Source organism: Dufourea novaeangliae, unplaced genomic scaffold (assembly GCF_001272555.1).
Source record: "Dufourea novaeangliae isolate 0120121106 unplaced genomic scaffold, ASM127255v1 scaffold14, whole genome shotgun sequence".
NCBI classification, from domain to species: domain Eukaryota; kingdom Metazoa; phylum Arthropoda; class Insecta; order Hymenoptera; family Halictidae; genus Dufourea; species Dufourea novaeangliae.
The window spans coordinates 3803408-3824741 of NW_015373890.1; the positions used below are offsets into that span (position 1 = coordinate 3803408).

Genomic DNA, 21334 nt, shown 5'->3' on the forward strand with positions numbered 1-21334 from the left:
ATCCTTTCGGTGGACCGTTGATCAATGGATAGGATCGAAGGATACGTCTAACGGAGAATTTGTACACGGTATATGCCAGCGTTCAGATCTCCGGAAACCAGCACCGGAAGGGTTAAAGGAGAACGGGACGTTTCACGCAACACACAGCTGTTCGCTGCATTCACCCCCCGGAAACACGTAATATTGCGTATTTACCACGGCAGATCGATAGTATTATTATTTTTATACGTTTCGAGATTAGAATATTTAAAGTACCCGCTAGTTAAGGGGGGGAGATCGATCGACTCGTACGTAGGAAAGACGACGGTGTGCTTGCCTAGCTAACTAGCCCGGCTGCCCAGAGTGTCTCCGTGTTTTAATGAGAGACGTAGACTGGATGCTGATAAACGCGTCGATCGGCGTGAAAATGTAGAACACTGAACGCTGAAAATGTGTTTTTCAGTCGCGAATTTTAACGGTATTGAATCACGTCTGGACGTGTTTATCGAACTATGAAACCTGCGAGAGCCTCTCGACTGTTTTAAAGGTTCGTTTTTAAGGATTTAGGTCACGTTGGATAAGTCAAAGTCATAGTCATTTTCGGCAATTTTTGGGGGTGGGGGCAGATAATGAAATAAATGGAAAATTTAATATAAAGTCTTTTATTGTACAACTTTCGTCGGAAAAAGTCGTATTTTTGGTTTGTTCTTGTTTTCTTACAAAATCGCGGCGCTAGAGCCGAGATATGCAAACTTGTCTCTGAGCGACGTTATCCACGGTGTTCGGCCTCACGGGTACACCGTTTGATCTAGAGTAAAAAACCAAAGATTATTACTTTCTACATGTTAAAAACTATGGAAATACATACGGATTTACAGAAATATTCGGTTGTGTGGACATGATGAACACGTGAAGAAAAAATTGTTTTCTTTTTTCAGAAAAATTTGGTATCAAATGCCAGTTACTAAAAATCTGCTTAAGAAATTGCAAAATCCATATGTATCTTTTTTAGTTTTTGACATCTAGGAAATAAAAATCTTTCGGTTTTTGCTCTAGGTCAAACGATGTAGCCGTGAGATCGAACACCGCGGAGATTGTCGCTCGAAAAGATGTTTCGGTATGTCGGCTCTAGCGCCGCGATTTTGTAAGAAATAAATAAACAACAAATACGACTTTTGCCGGCGAAAGTTGTACAATGAAGGCTATATATTGAATTTTCCATTTATTTCATTATCTTCCCAAAAATAATTCCCGAAAATTACTATGAGTTTGACTCATCCAAGATGGCCAACCCCTTAACATATCGTCTAACCTAAACCACCCTTGTTCCGCATCACGTATTATACGCTTTTTGGGTAAATTTTCCTCTTCCTTTCGCGATTTATCCGTTTCGTTCTGTTTTTTACCTTTGTTCTTCGAATTTTGTAAGTACTACAATACGAAGACCGTCGTCCGGACCACGTTTAAATGTTCGTAACGGGTGTATTGTATATTGTAAATTCTGGTCCGCATTTGCCATGTGTACTCGTAGAGCATAAACAAACGCAGAGGTCAATCGAAGAGAGCAGCAGAAAAAAAAAATAATCGTAGAGCGGGGCTCACAGATACACACACACACACACACACACATACATACATACATACACACGTACACGATACGGTGAAACGCCGTAGGAACATCGCGCCGCGAATCGAGCTTGATTGTATAGTAGAGATAATATTTACAGTTGTAACTTAAGAATTTTTTTTAACACGATGTACGATATTCGCTATTATCTATAGAGACCAGGAGCATAATCGAGAGGCGGTGTATGTAGGCCTGTGTTGAAACTGTTGGTTTGACCGGTGCCGATGTAAGATTTCACGATCGAGAGAGGCACCACACACCCGATCAAAGAGCAAAGTGATCGATCGAAAAGAAAAAAAGAAAACGAGAGAACTGAATTCTAACAGGTGTAGAGAGAACGGATTTATATTGATCGTTGTCGCCGTTTGTGTTCTTATCGTGGTACCTTAGCGACGCGTCGTTTTAGGACAAGCCGAACAATCGAACTGCTCTTGTCCGGAGATGTTGACTCCTCCTTGTCCTCATTGTAGGTCGCTACACGTGTTCCAACGTGAGACTTTTTAAATGGTGCTCCCTTCCTTCAAGCCATCTATATCCCGATCCAGTCCTGTCCTATTCTCCCTTTCGTTCTCGAGGAGAAAGGGAGAGAAGTTTATACAATAGAAGGAAGTTGTGGTTACCCATGTGACGGTTGTTTATTGGGATTTAGTACGAATACGATCATGGTAAAAAAAAAGAAAAGAAACGAAGAAAAGATAAGAACAGGAACACCATTTTTTCGACTACTGCCCCGTGCCTTCTTTCCCGTTTCCGGTCTCCTTTCCCGGTACGGAGATACCCATTTCCGGCGGAGGGGGCTGGACACAAGCAAATTTTTTGACAATTGTGTGAGATAACGAAAGAGAGACAGAAGCGAGAAGAACAAGAAGAAACGGAAGAACTTGTTAGAGCATATTTTATTATTGTTTAGTTATTTACAATCTGTATATTATTAATTAATATTACGATTAAAGTATTTTGTAGATAATAAACGCGAGTCCTAGACGTTTCCATCATCGCACGGAAATCGATGAACCTGTTGTGTCGTCGTTTCCATCGTTGGATATATATTATAGATTCACATCGGGATCTCTTCATACAACCGACGACCTCTCCGCATCGCATCCGTGAAGAGGCCTCGATCGAAATTTATGATCTTTATATATTTATAGTATTAACGGTAAGACAATACACAGAACAGAGCAAACACTCGAGGCTGTCGTTTCTCTCTTTTTTGCGTCATCCATCACGAAGTACAAAAGTTCTTAAGCGACGATTTTGATTAATCGTTTTTTTTTCTTTTTGTTTTGTTCGGTTGGTTAATTTTATTTGAGATACATCGCGGAGATTCTACAATCCTATTATTATTATAGAAACGTTTTTTGATAACATTTAAATATGGTGAACTTTTCAACTCTACCGTATACAGGGTGGACCACTAGACGTGATCAGCTCAGATTATTGTACTGTTGGCAGTTCGATAGATAATTTTTTTTGCATGCTTAAACATCAGTGCAGACGTTATAAATAGAACTAAGCAGTCGTTTCTTAACCCCTTACGCGAGTGTATTGCAGCTGGTGGACAACCATTTTCAACATTGTTTTAATTAAGGTAAATGATATTTTCTTAATGTTTCTTGGGTTTAGAAGAAAACAAATTATTTGTTATGATGCTTGTCGAATGTTTCTCAGTATCCGCTAAAAGATGGACGTAAAAAAATTATAGCCCAGATAGCATGTCTATGATGCCCAATGATGCCTTGAAGACGGCTTAAAGACGCCTTGGACCTAAAATCGCCGTAAAATGGGCGTCTTTAAAGTGTCATGTGCTATCTGGGAGGTTTGTCTATTAAAAACTGAAGGTGATCTTGAAAACTCTAGAAGAAAAGGGTTGACAAAAAAATGTCTACAATTACGAGCCAAACATTTTTTTGATTGAACAGCTGGTAGTAGAATAATCTAAGCTGATCACATTTTTGGTGTACTCTGTATAGTCTTACCCAGGGTGTCATGTAACTGGTGGCACAATCGGATAAAAGGTGATTCTACGTGAAAAAATAAGTCGAAAATACAGAATAAAATTTGTTCATTCGAAGCTTAGTTTTCGAGAAAATCGAATTCGACGATTCATTTGTAATGCGTATAGTAGGCAGTAAGTAGAAACGGAATGCAATGAACAGACGCGTTAGCCAAGTCCTGTTCAATCGCACGCGTCTCCAACAGATTTTCAAAGTTGATTTTCTCGAAAGCTAAGCCTCAAATGAAAAAAATGTTATTCTACATTTTCCATTTATTTTTTTATGTAGAATCACCCTCTACTCCCGGTTGTACCACCAGTTACATAACACCCTGTGTATCTCTTTTTCCTTCGTTCCAATTTTTTTCGCTATCGATTTACATATATGGTACAAAATAATGCTACATGCAATTCGTAGCTTTCCTTTTCTGTATTCGAATTTCTGGTTTTCAGTTTTGTTCGTGATATCAGTCCTGAGACGATACATTTTGCCATCGGAATATTTAAATTGTTTCGCGTGGCTGAAGAGCGAACGATTAAAATTCGATAAAATTCGCTCGTCGAGACTAAATCTAAGAACACGTCGTTTAATGGAGATCTTGGAACACATTTAAAGAATTGAAATCGAGACGAGCTCGTACCCAAGGTATGTTTGATGCGTACCACACTCTCTTCCACTTTCTAGAAAAAGCTTTCTTAGTTTTTGAAGACTTCGTACTCCAATTAGAATATACGATCGATAGTTAATTAACCGGTTTTTGCTCGTTTCACGACTCATCGACGTGCCGAGACAGTGTTTGGAATTAATGAAAGGGGTCCTCTTTGCATACCCAATTTGCGCGTCGATGACCTTCTAATTATTTCTCGAGGCAGACGATCTAATCCACCTACCGTCCTCCGTCTCGCGAACAATCACAGGATAATTAAACAATCCGTCGCACATCTTAAGTTTTTATTTTCGTGCGAGTGTGTACACTGAAATTTCGAAGCCTTTTCAGTCCTTTGATTTCATCGAACAATAATCAAAGATATAATTTTCTTTCAAAAACTTTTTTTCGGAAAATGGACGTAATTTTCAGCTTCTACAAAATTCAGTCCTGGATTCTTCTTTTGCAACAGGTGGTATTTTTGATTTGAGAAATAAAAATTCTGCCCTCAGAATTTGCAGAAATTCAATCTTTGGTATCTTTTTTTCTCGACACTGGTATATATAAAATTGAGTTTTCGTTAACACTTTGACTGACGGGTCGCGGAACACTTTTCTATACGTAGGTTCGATAAAGTTAGTACAATATATCTTAGCGATAAAATTGCATGCTATTGAACGTTTTTATATTTTTACACTAATATCATTTTGTACAATTCGTTTATCGACATTGGATAAAGGTAACGTTACACATTCGTGGAATTTACGGATCGAGTGTACGGGAACATTCCGTGAACCGCAGGCAAAGTGTTGAATTAGTTGATTGTATTTTTCAGTACGTCCCGGTAAAGATTACAAAAAACGAACATACTTTTTGGTAAGCCTAGAAGATAAGTCTAGAGATATCGTACGGGTGAGAGTAACATCGGGTTCGGTTCTTGGAGATCAAACGTTCTGTCGTTTATTTGTCATTATTTCTTCGCTTTATAACGTTGTGATCTACGTTAAGAGATTCACGCGAAATGCAGCGCAAACATGAAATTCAGGGACTTTGGAACTCGTTACGCTTAAGGTCTACCAGTAAATGATCCACTATTTCGTTGTAATAAACTGGTAACAACGGTTTAAATTTGGAAAATCTTTCTATCCTTTTCTTCTTTGAAAACGGCGAACATTCAAGAATGAGGACAAATGTATCGCTGAAACACCCATAGGCTGTTCTGATTTCCTCGAAAATAAACATTTGACAAAATACAGAGGATCACTTATTGGTACACCTAATATATCCTGCATCATCATTAATAAACTCGCTGTACTTGGCAGACCCTTAAGTATGAATACATGAAAATCAGTACCTGAATACTTTTTATGTAAAACTCGAGTAATCCATTTTTCAAGTACACGAATATATGCATATATATAATATATATATACTTTTGATTACGTTCGCTAAGTCTATACTTTTTTTTTTAACGGGCGGTTGATAAAGGAATTCCACTTCGAATCGTACAATCAGTCCGTTTCTTCTCGTTCTCTCTTACTATTCGAATGTACATTTCCTTTTTAATGGCTAGTTCATGGACTGAGAATCGTCTGAATTTTCCTTCGCTTATTCGATCGCTTCTGTGTTCTGATACATCTGGATATGTAATTGTGTTCTTCGTTCCCTTCCGTGTTACGATTCACATTTAAAAGGTTTTACAGATGATCGAGCAAGAACCACGCCATGCTCGAGATTTATCTCTACCCCGGTGCTAAAGCAATTAAAAAATGGATCGATGACCTTAACACTAGAACTACCAAAATAGTCAAAATGATTGATTAGTACACTTTTGTAACAATGATTAAAATTTTGCAAGACGCCATTTCTTCAGGTCTTCTACAAGTTTTATTGCAATATGAAGACGAGAAAATTGGTTAATTTAAGAATCTGTATATTTTCAAAAGTTTATCATGTTTATTCGATACGTTTATCGTCGGTAGTTCTAGTGTTACAAAACGGTTAGTAATGAATCGGTTCTTAAATAAGTACACGCGTGAAGCTGAATAATTAATACTAAAGTATAAATAGAGAGTATTTAAATAAGACACTTGATAGGTGTCGGATTGCATTGCGACATTATAAAAAGGAATGGTACTCGTTTCTTTGGTGATATCGTGAGTAGGAATCGTTACGAACAAGTAATTAATAAAGGTATATGCGCGTGGAACAATAACGATTTCAGATTAAGCAGACTACTTACATTCGCTTAAAATGTTCGATTTCGTTTCAAATACATTTTCGTTTATTGTACCAGTGATGATTCATGGGTCTCTAGTTTTTGTACAAAATGGAATCGTAAGTCGTGGTTTTCCAGAGTCACACACTATTGGCTTTGTACGCAATATTCAAAGGAATTACTAATTCTTGTTTGAATTCACATTAAAAATGATCGTTCAACGTATATTATTCGCTCCTGTGTGTGTGATGAGTTTTATAAAAAACATTACGTACAATTTAATTTATGCGTGTGTGTGTGTATGTACAAACGATCAATATCGTTTCTTTCGCGCAAGATAGTCGGTGTGTAGCAACGTAATTCGGGTATTCTCTCGATCGATGTAACAAAGTTTTATGTTTCGAACGGAAACGCGAGATAACAGTAAATGTTTCATGGTCGATTAATTGGAAAAATTCAACTCTGAATACGGAACGTTACAATCGTTTCGTAATGATGTACTGTGTGTCTACCTTTCGCTTTCTCGCGCGCGCATCGCTCCGTTGACCTTAAAATCCCTCGACTCCGTTGTGCCTGTGGCAATGAATATCGCTCGATGAACATCGCCCGCAGTGGCCTTTGCTTATGAAATGATGCACGCGTAATCAACGGATCGTCCGTTTAATTGAACCATGATAAATCAATCCATTTGTGAGAAAGTTACTGGGCTGTTGCTGCCATGTTTCGTTTGTTCGTTTTCCCTCCTACGCAGTCACGAATTGTAGACACCTGGGCTACTTATTCTAACCATTTTCCCGCGAACGAAGTATGCCAGTGTAGTATATATCGTTTGAAGAGCAACGATCGTAGTCACGAACCGGAATCGTAGGATTGAAACAGTTATAGAAAACATTATACTTTCGACGATCAAATTACACTGTTCAACAAATTTCAACTTATTTTCTGATCTGCAATATCCATTGGGTGATCCTTATAGAGTTCCTCGTCCAGTTCACAAATCCGGAAGCAGAATTTCTTAATCTCCTCTATTTTTTAAGATTAAATTGAACTTTCTAACGATTTTAGTTTTCACGTAATACCTCAATTTTGACTAAAATCGGGTGTTTTTACAAAAGCTCATGTTTTTCAAAAACTGAGCGAGATTGAGAAATTTTGCTTCCGGATTCGTAATCTGGACGAGGAACTCTATAAGGATCTCCCAATGAATATTGCAGATTAAAAATCGTGTAGGACAGTGTTATTAGAGGGGATTCTGTTTACTCAGGCCACCGGTTAATGGAGATAGCCATTCATTTGGTGAAACTCAGAAAACAAAACCTAATCGGATGTTCTGTATTTAGTATTTACCTATATGATACTTCGCATAATTGGGACAGCTGTTTAATCGGACGCCTAGTCCAGATATGTCCCAAATAACCAGAATCCACTGTACTCTCGAGGCGGGTTTCTCCTGGAAACCTTACTTCAACGTGAGTCAATGGGTACGCAGGATCTCGTTGGATTTCGGTTGATCCACCAATTGGATCAGAACTTTGGTTACAGGTGGTGATTGATAGTGGGGTGCACGCACGTGTGTGAGTAATGCGTGTGAGCTGGGGCGTTCCCACCGCTACTTTAACACAAGTCTACTGTATTTTGAAACTGAAGTGAACAGCATCCGATCGTTTCATTATATTTTATCTTTTATTCTGATTTCAGTGTACCATTGTAACTGTATCAATGGTTGTGGACAGGATTGATTAATTAAAGAGTTTCAGAATCTCAAAGAATCTGATGAAAGTTCGTCTATCGTGTTTCAATCGTCGTCACAACGATCTTTCCTTCTCAAAGATCCACGGATCGTGTGACGTCCAGCATCGACGTCGTTCCATCGCGATCCTCGTCCGTAAAATACAAGACAGGGGTGAATCACTCGATAACCCGAGAGGGTCTATCCTGTCTCGGATCTGGAAGACGTCGAAAGAGAAACGTCTCGAAGGGGGAGAACAAGGAACCCGTTTCGTTGACGACGGGTAGACATCTCGGGTGAGTAGCGGATTCTCACTGGACCGGACCACGGCGTTCGTTTATTTACAACATAGAGAAGAGCTTTGCCTACCGTTTAACGCTATCATTATAAAGGCGATACATTCGGGAAACACATGCATGCATGGCCGCAAGATATAACCAGAGCGGAGGGAGATCGGGCATATAGAATGTTCTTAAAATGCTTGGGCAAAAAACAGCATGTATTCTCTACTAAACGTACCGATGACTAAACCATCCAATCAGGATGAATCGATAAATAGCTTCCGTTGAATTAATTTCAGTGTTCGAGAAAATTTTGAATGAGTGGAACTGGTTTTATTTCCTTGATTTTTAATTGCTGAATACAATAGTAATCTCCCTTTTGACTCTATACGTAAGGATTTATTTAAATTTAATTATAAATATCGTACATAGGGTGTCATGTAACGAGTGGTGCAGCAGGGTACAGGGTAATTCTACGTGAAAAAATAAGTCGAAAATATACAGTAAAATTTGTTCATTTGAGACTTCGTTCTCGAGAAAGTCGACATTGAAAATTAATCCGAAACGTGTGAATTGTATTCATGGTAATAAGTAGAAACGGAATGCAATGAACAGACGCGGTAGCCAAGTTCTATTTAATTGCGCGCGAATACAGCAGCTTTTCAAATTCAATTATTTCGAAAACGAAGTCTCGAATGAAAAAAATGTATTCTACATTTTCGACTTATTTTTTTACGTAGAATCACCTCCTACTCGGTTGCACCACCAGTTATATAACACTCTGTAGATTACGTAACTAATCAAAATATTTATGAAATTATGTACATCCTACATTTATATTTTACTTAAATTCATTATTATTTTTATTTTTTGAATACGATAGAAATAAAGTCAGAAAAATTGTATTCGGTGAATAATTCCAGAAATAAATCAATCTGCACAGCCATAACTTTATATCTAAAAATCTAGACTTTGTGACGTGCCTAGGAAACAGTAAAATCATCATCGTGTTCAGCAATCTTTAATTAACACGAAAAACCAGGTTTAGTTCCATCATTTCGGAACAATGTTCTCAATTGTATACAGGGAAGGAAGTTCAAGTGGTCTCCAACGACCATAGTCTCTAATCCAGAAATAAAAACAACACACAATTATCGCTTAAATGATATTTAGAACCGAAACATTCGAGAACCGTTACTTTCGGCAACACGTTCTTATTAGTACGATTACTAGAATGTTAGAAACGATCGACCAAGTATTCAGGATAGGACATTAGGGGTAATGGGGCTTGCTCGTTGCTACTTGCTCGACTACGTATATATGCACGTATGTATATTCCTACTTTCACTTGATAACGACGAAGCTGTAAAAACTTTGGAAATTCAGCCGTTTTCCCTCCCGAACCTCTATCAGGGCTGGAGGAGGAAAGAGGGCTTCGCGTGTCCATTTTACGTATTTTTTTTTATGCCAAAGCTCTCGGCAAGTGGATGCGAACAGAAACAATTCCGTTCGCTCCACGTGCGAAAAAAAAAGAGAGTTTAACTGTTTCCTTCTGAAAAGTTTGCGTTCCCTACACTCGGAAATGAAATTCGTTGAACGCGTCTCTCTGTTTTGTTTTTCTTCGGAGAATGTCCGCGTGGCGGCGCTGTACGCAGTCCCCGTCGAGTCTGGGGATTTTTCAGTTTTCTGAATCCACCGGTCCTCGACCTCACCTCCGGAGGCTGATCTACTCTAACGTTATCGCGTCTTTTTGGTGCCTGTGCTTCCTTCCCGCTCGCTTAGATTCCGACGAGACCACGGAGTCTCGTGGCCAGGCATTATTTCCTCACCAGGGAGACTAGACCGCGGTGCGTCAGCTTTGGCTTCATCAGTGTCTTGCTCTGTGCTGGCGACGCCGTTTGCTGGTGATTCCTGCCCGAGGTCTGTTGCTCCCTCGCGTTTTGCTTCTTCTTCAGCGCCTCCTGCTTGGTACCTCTGTGCATTCGAACGCAGCAGAAGCTGTTTTATTAACGCGACAACCCGGAAAATATAATGTTCGTCATAGTTTGCTCGGAGGCTGTTAGTCTTGTTAAAGGTGGGAAACAGCTACGAAACAACTACGAGTTGCTACGATCTTTTCGATGATTACAGTGCATTGGACTCTATATACCTGGGACGATAACAGAGTACGGAAAACCTTGGATGAGCCGGGGCCGAGGGAGATAGGTGTTTCGAAGGTGTATCTCACAGCTGTTGAAAAAGGGTACAGGCAGATATACATAGATACAACTGTACCCTCATGAGCAAACTCTGCTTCCGCTAGGGGAAAGAGTGATGTAAGGAAAAGACCTCCTACTCTTTGGTGTTGGAGTTACTGAAATTTATGGCAAACTAACATTCGGTTTTACATTTATTTCAGTATTTGAAATAAATTTATCGAGCGGTAGGAAGCCCTTACCCTACATTGCTTTTTCCCCTAGAAGAAGCTGACTTTGCTCCTCAGTGTACGCCCAGAAAAGATATCTGTAAGAGTGAAATAGGGATACGTCGTTTACAGTGTTATCTCACAGTTATCGTTCCAGGTATAGAGTTCAATGCTACAGTGGGATCAAAGTTGCTCAACCGATCGAATTAATTTTTTGATCGTGAATTTTGTTGCGATGACTGCAGCGTTATGCGTGATCATGGGTGACACGCGGTTTGTTCCAAAAGACTCTGGCTATGAATTGACCGTCGAAAGGCGGACGTTTTTAATGTTTGTGCTGCAGCGATGCTTGGCTCTGTTTGGACCTTTGATATTTCCTATTTTCTAAAGATTATTTTCGAATGTAATCATTCAAGATGTCCTGCTTTTTTATATCACAAAATATGAACAATTTCTAGCGTAAATTCGATTCTTAGGTTGATAAGATAGATGGAGCTTTTAAAAAGTTGGATCCATATAGATCCAGACACAGCATTGCGGTTGCTACAATGGATTCGCTTTAGCTTATCGAGAAACGTTTCACCAATAGTTATTACCAGACTACGGATGTTTATGCAGATTCACAATTTTAGACATTAATTTATGAACATGAGAATGAGATGAAAATTTATTATGTTAACAATAATATATAAATATCATTAAGTTCTATGAAAGGTTGTATTTTACTGCATTTTGTACATTAAAATTGACTACAAATGCATAAACATCCGCAGTCTAGTTATTACATTGATATTGATTCACCAATCTGTATTTGAATGTCAGGAAACACATAGCGTCGGTCAAAGTTGATGTCCATGAATTGGTATCAATGTAGTATAACTGTCGGTGGAACGTTTTTCCATAAGTTAAAGTCGATCCAATTAAAATAGCTAATTATTCGTGGGATACTGCTGGATTTCAATATTCATGATTTTTGTTTAATTTGACATATAGAATTACCCTTTAAATTTTCTGAGACCAGTACTTGAACACCCTGTATAAAAGAGAACTAATTACATTATAGAAAATATTTGTACGTTTGATTAGTTTGCAATGGTTTTGACCGAACAATTGATTTTGATCCCACTGTAGTAGTAATAGTGTTGAATATATAAGTATGTTGTTAGTTACACAAGCTACATACACTTGCAAGAGTGTAGTGCTATAAAAATAGTAAATCCTTATATTTTTCAAAGCCTTGAGCTATTTGTGAACAACGAACAGTTGATTAATAATTTCGAAATTAAAATACGAATTAAGATTTTCGTAGTAATCAAAATTTAGTTTAAATGATTGCTACTTTATTTATCATTCGATGATTTAACACACGTAACATTTAAATCGATTGTCCATTTAATTTATTAGAAATATGCAAAATCGAATTATAAAAATCAACGTTTAAACATCTGGTCGCTCTGAATTTATCAAATTTGCATAAGACCCGATTGCGACCATTAATACTTGAACAAGCGAAAACAATATGGCCGTTTAAGAAGTACGGCGGAACGTCGACTTTATCTTAAGAGTCCTCGTTCCACTTCGCCATTCAGAAAAATGGACCATGCATCTTTTCACGAAAGTTCTCTCTCTTTTTTTTCTATCCCTAATTGCGTCGAAAGAACTGCTTCGTTCTAACGAGAAAAGAAGTGTGCACAAAAATGCGCGGAAAATAGCGCAAGATCGACTGAATGCGGGACACTTACAGATATCGGGTGAGATCCTCGATGTCCACGAGCATCGAGTCCTGTTCCATGTGTAAGTCGTCTCTTCTTAACAGTCCCTCGACAAGAGCCTCGTTCAGAGCTGCGATTCTAGCGTGCAAGTCATTCGCCACTACTTGAAGCTGCGCGACATTCAGTTCTGTTAAAAGTACCCGGGACAATCTGCGCCTGTCCTCGCCTAATTGAACACCAACCTGAAGAACAATAATGGAACATTTTTTTCACACAGTTCACGAAGCGCTTCGAATGTTTAATACACTGATCCAAACAGTTAGAGGATCATGTATTGCAGTCCCTGTGTGCTCGTCAATCGATGTCTAATCTTCAAATATTTTGTCACATAAATATAAGTAGACGGTAGTAAGATAAACGCACCAATGAATGAACACTTAAGGGATTTTGTAGCTATTAGAGTCGAATTTTAAATGATAATAATATTAATAAATATTTGACACACGAAAATTAGATTTTTTAACATTTATACTTTCTTATAACTTATAGATTTCAATTTGAAAAATTCAAAAAATACTTAAAAAGAAAAAGTACTGATTTCACTACTGAATGAACATTTCTAACCAATGATGCGAAAACTGTTTGAATATGAAACAAGGAATTGAAAAAAATCAATATCTAATCATTTGCTTATTTTAATAACTTAATTTACTTGTTCTTATATGTAATGTTCATTTACTGGTACGTGTTCATTTAGTGGTGTATTCACCCTAGTGTTAGCAGTGTACGGAAAAGATATCGTTTCATCAAATCTTTAACATTTATTTTGGTTTCTTTCCCTTGATGGGTGCAACAGGACAGCCCAGATTAACGATCAAAAGACACGCGGCATTTTTGAATAAATGCAGCAGATTTCACTATTCGCAGATTTGTTCGTATCACTGTTAGCCCTTTGCACTCCACTGGCGCCGTTGCTGCGCCACCGCAAGATACAAGTTGTCTTTATTACAATGCAAACTAAATCCTAACAAATAAAATTTAAATTGTGTAAATCTATTAAACCGTTATTAGATAAGAAACATTTACACGTTTCAGAACAGACAGAACAAAGATATCTTTAGGCTTCTAACAATTTACAATAAAAGTGTATTGGAGGGCAAAGGGTTAGAACTTTTACTAATGATCGATGACCGATTGCTATCCATTTGGAACAGTAAAATAGAACTCTATATAAAGAAGGTAATACATCTTCTGAAATTAATCAATTTGCGAACTGTGGTAGAAAGTTTCGGAATCAACGCCATTCTTACTTCAGAGAGATTATAACAGAGACAGACACGAAGAGACTTATAGCAATATCGACGGTAGACTAAATAGTTTTGGCGCGTCATCTTGCCGGAGTTTCTCGGTACATATGTGTATATATACATATGTATATGTATACCTTTCGGTATGTACATATACACTCGACGCTTTACTTTAGACTCACACTAAACCGTCAAGCGGTTAAACCTTTGAGGACTAACGTTTTTGATGTTCGAATAGACGACGGTACCTGGGTCCAGCTAGATCCCTAATCATCTGTATTTAGATGTGCTTTGGTAAGAATTTCTTTAAAACTAAATAACTATTCGTTATAGTTAGTTTCTCTAAACTGGAACGATGCGTAAAGTTTCGAAAATCCTGGGTCAAGATGAACCTGGACACCATCGTTCGAGGATTAAGTAATTGATAAAGTTACGACTGATTAAATTTTGCTGAAGATACATAACCAGGCTGCGGATATTTATACATTTATAGAAAATTTTAATATACAAAATGTAGTAAAATAAAGACTGCAATAAAACTTAATGATATTCACATATTATCATCACCATATTAAGATAAGACCATCACACTTATTACAATAAGACATCTAGTGCAGGAAATAAATTTCTACCTTATTTTTATGTTCACAAATTAGTAACTAAAATTGTGATTTTGCATAAACATCCGCAGTCTATACGTAACACACAACGATTCAGAAAGTGCAGTTTTTTCTCCATCTTTTCACCGCAGAAGGAGATTTAAGAACGAAACTGATGACTATGTAGACTACTGATTTTATGCATACATATATGTATAGAGTATAAATAGCTCTATAAAATACAATCAAAGACAAAACTTTCATCTAATGCAACGACTTTTCTATTTTACGCTTAACTTAATAACATACTTAAGAGAAGATAGAAATTCCTACTTTTGATCTTGTCTTTAAGAATTAGGTACTTTATAAAATTTTATTTTGCATAAACTTTCTCAATTACTCACTTTTTCGAGGCTGGATCGCACCATCTCCGTGATGGGACTTTGTTTCAGCCTTTGTCTCTCCACCTCCATCTGCATGTGCGCCATTTCTTTGGCCTGGGCCAGGGCCATTCTCGCCTCGGTCTGTAACCTTGCTTGCCGGGCGAAGAAGTCCGCCTCGTCGATGGGCGCCGAGTTCGGGCCCACGTCGAGCCTCAACGGCGGAAGACTTAGCACCTGGGGCCTGGCCGGCATCTGTTGTTTCTGTTGTTGCTTCGGCGTGTTCAGGGACGCCGGCGTGGATCCAGGCGAGGCGTCGTTCTCCGAGCAAGGTGACTCGGTGTCCGAGGCTGTTTCGTTCATGAAGCAGATTTGGAGATTCATTCCTGCAGAGAATTCGAGACTCTTGTAAGTAATCTCTCTTTTTTTGTCACAATGTAATAATGTTTAAATGAGCTGGTTTGTTTTTTGTTTGTTCCGTTGGATCACGAAAGTACATTTAGAGGGTGGATTTTATGAATTTATAGCAAATATGTATATTGGGTTGAACGGAAACTTTGTACGTATTCTAGTAGATGTCAAAGTGTAATTTATTAGTAGTTATTCTTTTATTTTTCATCATATCATCTACGATTCTATCACGTACTCTCTGAATACTCGTGTTTGAGCTTCCCGGTTCTTTCCTTGTTGTGAAAATCATCCGAAAACGTCTGATAATAATATATGTGTTACGCATTGGTGTATGAGATTCGGGAATTTTTACTGATCGGCACTGTTGATACATAAAGAATAAAAGACATTTATGGAATGTGTGGAGATGTTTGTGAGGTTCGAATGTATCTACTGTGGTTTCAGAGATTTTGAACAGGTAATTTCAATAGAGGTACTCCAGTTTTGTTCAACCACAGGCGACAGATTAAGATAATTTAAGTATTTAGCATATAATGTTGAAATACTCCGTTGTATTTAACAGCAAAAAGGCGTAGGAACGTTCTGTTCAACCCAAACGACTTATAGAACATGATGAAACGGAAATTTAACAGGTTAAGGTCTGCTATAGCTTCTGACGAAGATAAGATCAAGACCGAAAGAATTTAAAATGCTTTTTGACTCTATAATTTATAGCGAAAGAATATTTTTTTATTTTAATTATAATTTGTAACAAAGCACACAAATATATGGACACGGGTCATAATGTGTTAACGTAACGATTAATGAAAATTTTCTTTCCTTTTCGACCTTGAATTAAAGCAAATACGTAGTCCTATAATTGTTACTTTCGTGAATTAATTTGGAAGAATTTGAATTCGTATAATTATCCGAATATCTACATCTCAATAATTAATTGTTATTTTATGTAATGTTTCACGATTCCATTATCATTATTTATTATACATTCTATTATAATACTATACTATTATTTGCCATCATAATACTGTGTGTCACAGTGTTGCACTATTATGTCTTAATATAATACTGTATCTCAGTCTTATTATTATCCACGACAAAAGATTGTTACATCCCGAGAAGCGTATTTTGTATACACCGGACTCTAATTAAGGCTCTGACGTCGCCTAATGTGTATTCGATTCATTAGTCAATCTTTTGTCCTACGTTTCCTCGTTAAACTCATTTATTACACACTAATTAATCGTTCTTCATACAACGTTCCATTTATATGACTGGGTCTTAACAATGATGACCTTTTAAGAAAAAATTCACCGAAACATTCCTTCAACAGCAAGTACCAAAATACCACGAAACAATTTTAAACAGTCTAGAATATACACAACATTCGTATTATCACTTCCAAAAACCGAGTATTTAAACCAAAACGAAACTTGTAACTCTGTTTCCATAATTCGCGAATCATCGAAAAATCACGGTAAATTCAAATCTATTCCCTAACTTAAAAATCATTCCTCATGTTTAGTCGCAAGTCCGTCCAATTCTTCTCGAACCGTTGTTTCACACTATGTCACGATCATGGGTTTAACAATTCCACGTTTAATATTACACGTGTATCGTTCTCTCAAGAATTTTTACTGTATCGTTGATTAACCATTTTCGCGACACGATCGAAGGATACTTTCGAAATCGGGAAGAAAACATTTTTGTTCAGGGAGCCCCTGGGTGTTAGGGGTTCATGCGATACCGACCGCTTTGAAGCCGCGACTGGAGGCTCGGCTTTCTTCCGCGTTCAGCGCGCAAGTCTTCGGCGTCCGGACCCATCGCCAGCCTCCTTCGGATCTCTTCACGGTCGTTCCGTCGCTGTGAACAGACAGTGGAATCTGAAGAGTGATTACCCGTTTACACGTCGAAGGGAGGAAACCCCCGCGGGTACTCCGATCCCCATCGGGGGTTCCGCGTCCGCTATTTCATTGTATCAGAATTGCATTCTTGCGGTACTAGCGAAACCATTAATGAGATTGACAACGTTTTTCCACCGGCGGGACCGTCCCAATATGGTTGCAAGCCATTCCGTAGGTGTCGGGAATGGATTCTGTTTCAATTCAAAGGGGACGAAAAGTTTTTTCCTACCATTTTACTCTTATCTTCTTGGTTACGAAAAAAAGGCGATTATTCTGGTAAAAAGAAGGGGGTTTTAATATTGTGGACGCCTGTGGTCAATGTGACATTTGGGATTTTTTCTGTAAAGAAACTAGGATAAACGCACCGATAAATATGATATTTTCCTTGTAAAAATGCACACGAATAATGTCAGAGAAGTGATACAATCATATTTTCGTTTAAGTTTCCGAGTTTCATATTCCTGAAAATATTCAGAGTCGCTTTACGATTGCCGGTAGTCACACCTGAGAAGCTTCATCCGGATCTCCCCGTACGACCCTATCGAATCGCGTGACAAGATCTTCCCTTTCAGGTTCCTTCGTTTCGACGGATTTTTGGCACGACGCGATCGTCGTCTCTTCTGACTTTGGCTCTTCCTTGGCCGGCTCTTTATCGTCGTCCTGATGCCCCAGAAATGAAAGCCAGTCAGGTAATCGATACGGTCGATCACAGGACATTGATAAAACACGACTTTCGACTGTACGAATGGCGATAGAGATATTTATTTGAAGTAGGGGAGCAACAGTAAAGTCGTCCTCCACATAATCGATTGTACACTTCTTCTCAATCGCGTGCCTTTAACATTTCGAGAACCCATTGTAGAGCAGATTGGTTAAATGTAATAAACTATTTTTTTAAAAATTAGTTTTAAACTAAAGAATTTAATTCAAACTTGTAATTTTTATTGTTACGGTTGAGCATGTTCATTTATATAAAATATATTTTAATGTCGTCTGAAGAGACTAAATTTAAAATCAAAAGAGGTTACAAGTACTACTCTTTGAATGGATATTATAAATTTTTTTGTAAAAATTCCTTTTAAAATTGTCGTAGAGTATTTATTATTATAATCATAAAAATTAATATCTAAACTTTCCATTTAAGTTTCTGATAAATATTTCAGTATTTTTAATATAATTTATAAAATATTTAATTAATTGAATCGGATTATATTTTGTGACTGTAACGATTAATATCTTTTTTATTTATAAATTCTGTATTTGTATGAAAGATATTATTTTTATGGAAGTTTAATGGAAAATTCATATCGTATAAATTTTGTCAAAGTATTTCTGAAGTTCGACCTATGAGAATTTCAATAGATGGTATATTCAGTTTACAGTATTTTCCCCAATAAATTCAGATTGGCTAAGTTAGTCGAGTGGAAAGGATTCATTGGACCGCGAAGGTTAAGTTCAGCATGTAAAAGTGTTCGAAATTTAGAGTATCTATCGAGAAACAGGATTTAATTTAGAAAATAATTTCAATTGCATGATATTTTACTCTATAATATTTAACAGGAATAAATATTTCCAGTTATTAAGCTACTTTATTTTTCAAAGGAAAATAAATTTAATGATTTTGAAATTGATACTTAGTTGATTTTATATATAAATTGAATAATAACTGAACATTGTAATAAAAGCAATAAAAAATTGCAAATATTTTGTTAACGATTATGTAAACCCTTTAAATTTTCATTTCTTTTTGTGCCATTTTTTATGAACTTTATACTTTCTAGTTCAGTCCTTGTATTATGAATAAGGTTAGTTCCACGGTAAAGTAAATGAGTCATGTTTGGCTATGGTTAATTCAGTCTCGCACAAATCCATTGGAACTTTCCATTCCTTGTTGCCATTAACTCGCGTGTGAATGTCAAAATTAATTTTTTAGTGCCTGTACAGTCCACGACCTACTTTCCCCCTTCTGTCTATCGAATGGTTGGGGTCGTTAACCTTACATGGGACAAGTGCAGGAAATCGTTTGTCGGACAGGGTCATCGAAACAAACCTTTCATTGTAGATAATCTATCGCTGAAACAAGTTTCTTTTTCCTTATCTAACACACGTTGTAGTTGTTCCCTTTCATTGATTACAGGAAATAGTGACATTCGATTTAGTCCAATTTTCACTGCAATTTATTTTGGTTCCACAAAGTTTTCCCACCACAATCTTTTTCGCATTATAAAATTTATTGAAGTAATTCTACCTGTTTTTGAGTCGTAACAAAGATAATACGAAGCTCAATATTTACAAACGATTAATTATTTTCCACCAATTTAATTGCTCAAATCAAAATAAATTCTGGAGTTTTTATTTTCTTTTTAGAATTAGAACAGAGACTGTTTATAGAAACAGTCAAACATTCAAATATTATTATACAGATGTGATGTATTGTTGTTTGATTGTCGAAGAATTAAAGTCAAAAATCGAAAATTTTATATTCATTTTTTCCTGCGAATAAATACTCTACCGCCATTCGTCAGCTCGATGTCCAACGATTAATCTTACGAGATCGAAGTCATCATAGGTAAAAGTGTACAGATCCGCGACGAATCGCGAATCTTTTTTGTAGTGTCTCTTCGCCTTGTTGCTGCTACCCATCGTTCCAAGAATCACGATACTTCCTTCACTCTATTATATCTCGCCCCCTCACCGATCCTTAATGTCCTTTACACAACCATCACTTTCCCCTCGGTTTGCAGTTTGTCAATATTACCAGCAAAAAGAGAAACTGCTCGCGCTAGTAACACAAACACGAGATCGCGTCGTCGAAAGGAAACTCACGAAGCGACTGCTGTTCACCATATGGAGATTCTTAAAATGAATTTCAAATCACAATATCCACGGGCTACGTCCTTCTTTCATCAGGATTCGTCGGAAAGAAAGTTGTTCGAACGATTCCAACTGTCGGAAGTAGGAGTTTTCCAATGATTTCTTCTTCACGGTAGAACGTCTTTGAATATAGACGCTTAGTTCGTCTTCGACGATCCACTTTTCTTTTATTCACCATATAACGCTGCAACACACGTTACGAGCCACCTGTAACGCACCGTGGAACGCCTTTTCATTCATTTCCTATTAAGTCGAAGAAAGCTGTTCGAGAGTAGGTACATGTCTTCTAATCATCATCATCATTTCACCACGTTTCTTCACTTTCGCCTTAGTATCCACTCCACTTATTCATCACGATCATACCCTGTGTTCCACTTTGTTTAGTCACCTTCTTACGATCCTCCGTTCTAATTCATTTATTTATTTCTTCTCTGACAGAAGAGACACGCACGGAACACGCTTCGATATCTCCCGTCAGCGTCGCAGACGACGAGCCGGAAGTACAATTTAATTACGAGCATCTCTGAAACCTTCAATCATCTCGAATTACTGTCCAACCGTCCTCGAGCTTCGACGTAATCCATTAAATGTTCTCCGACCGTTAACTTCTCTCTATGCAACAACTCAGAAATTATGTATATATTCACATGTATTTCAAACGGCGTACAGAAATTCCCCAATAATCCGATCTTCTTCGCGACAGGCGTCGCGCTCGAGCTTCGTTCAGTCACGCGATGAATATCAATGTCTCCGTTGACCCTGGACAAAATTGACCGCAACGGTGACGATACATCGGTTCACCAATAATGGACGCGGTTTGCAGTCGGAAGCCGCAGGGGATCGAATTCCTCCGACGATCCACGTGAAACTCAAGTGTATCGATCACTGTCGGAGGAACGAGCGTTTGTTATCTTGCGAATTGGAACTTGGTCTTTCGATCGTTCAGTCACGATTCCTGTGGTTCATGATCGATTGACGATTCGGGTAGTTAACGATTCCAGTGATTCACGAGTGGTTGAGGATTCCAATGGTTCACGATCGATCGAGGATTCCAGTGGTTTACGATCTACTGAGGATTCCAGTGGTTTACGATCGACTGAGAATTCCAGTGATCTACGATCGACTGAGGATTCCAGTGGTTTACGATCGACTGAAGATTCCAGTGGTTTACGATCGACTGAGGATTCCAGTGATCTACGATCGATTGAGAATTCCAGTGCTTCACAATTAGATTCACAATTCCAATGGTTCACGATCGATTCACGATTC

The 21334-nt window shown here is 37.8% G+C and overlaps 1 protein-coding gene across 1 annotated transcript in view; it reads right to left on the minus strand.

The window, feature by feature from the left end:
• Window positions 1-10225: 10225 nt before the first annotated feature.
• The window catches only part of LOC107186179, a 32332-nt gene continuing 21223 nt past the window's right edge, over window positions 10226-21334 (minus strand). Inside the window, exons 7-10 of the mRNA XM_015574004.1 lie at window positions 17039-17150; window positions 14904-15265; window positions 12624-12835; window positions 10226-10451 (exon numbers count right to left, since the gene is read on the minus strand). Coding sequence (XP_015429490.1) covers window positions 10295-10451; window positions 12624-12835; window positions 14904-15265; window positions 17039-17150 — 843 coding nt within the window. The 3' untranslated portion in view covers window positions 10226-10294. The remainder of the gene's footprint in view (window positions 10452-12623; window positions 12836-14903; window positions 15266-17038; window positions 17151-21334) is intronic.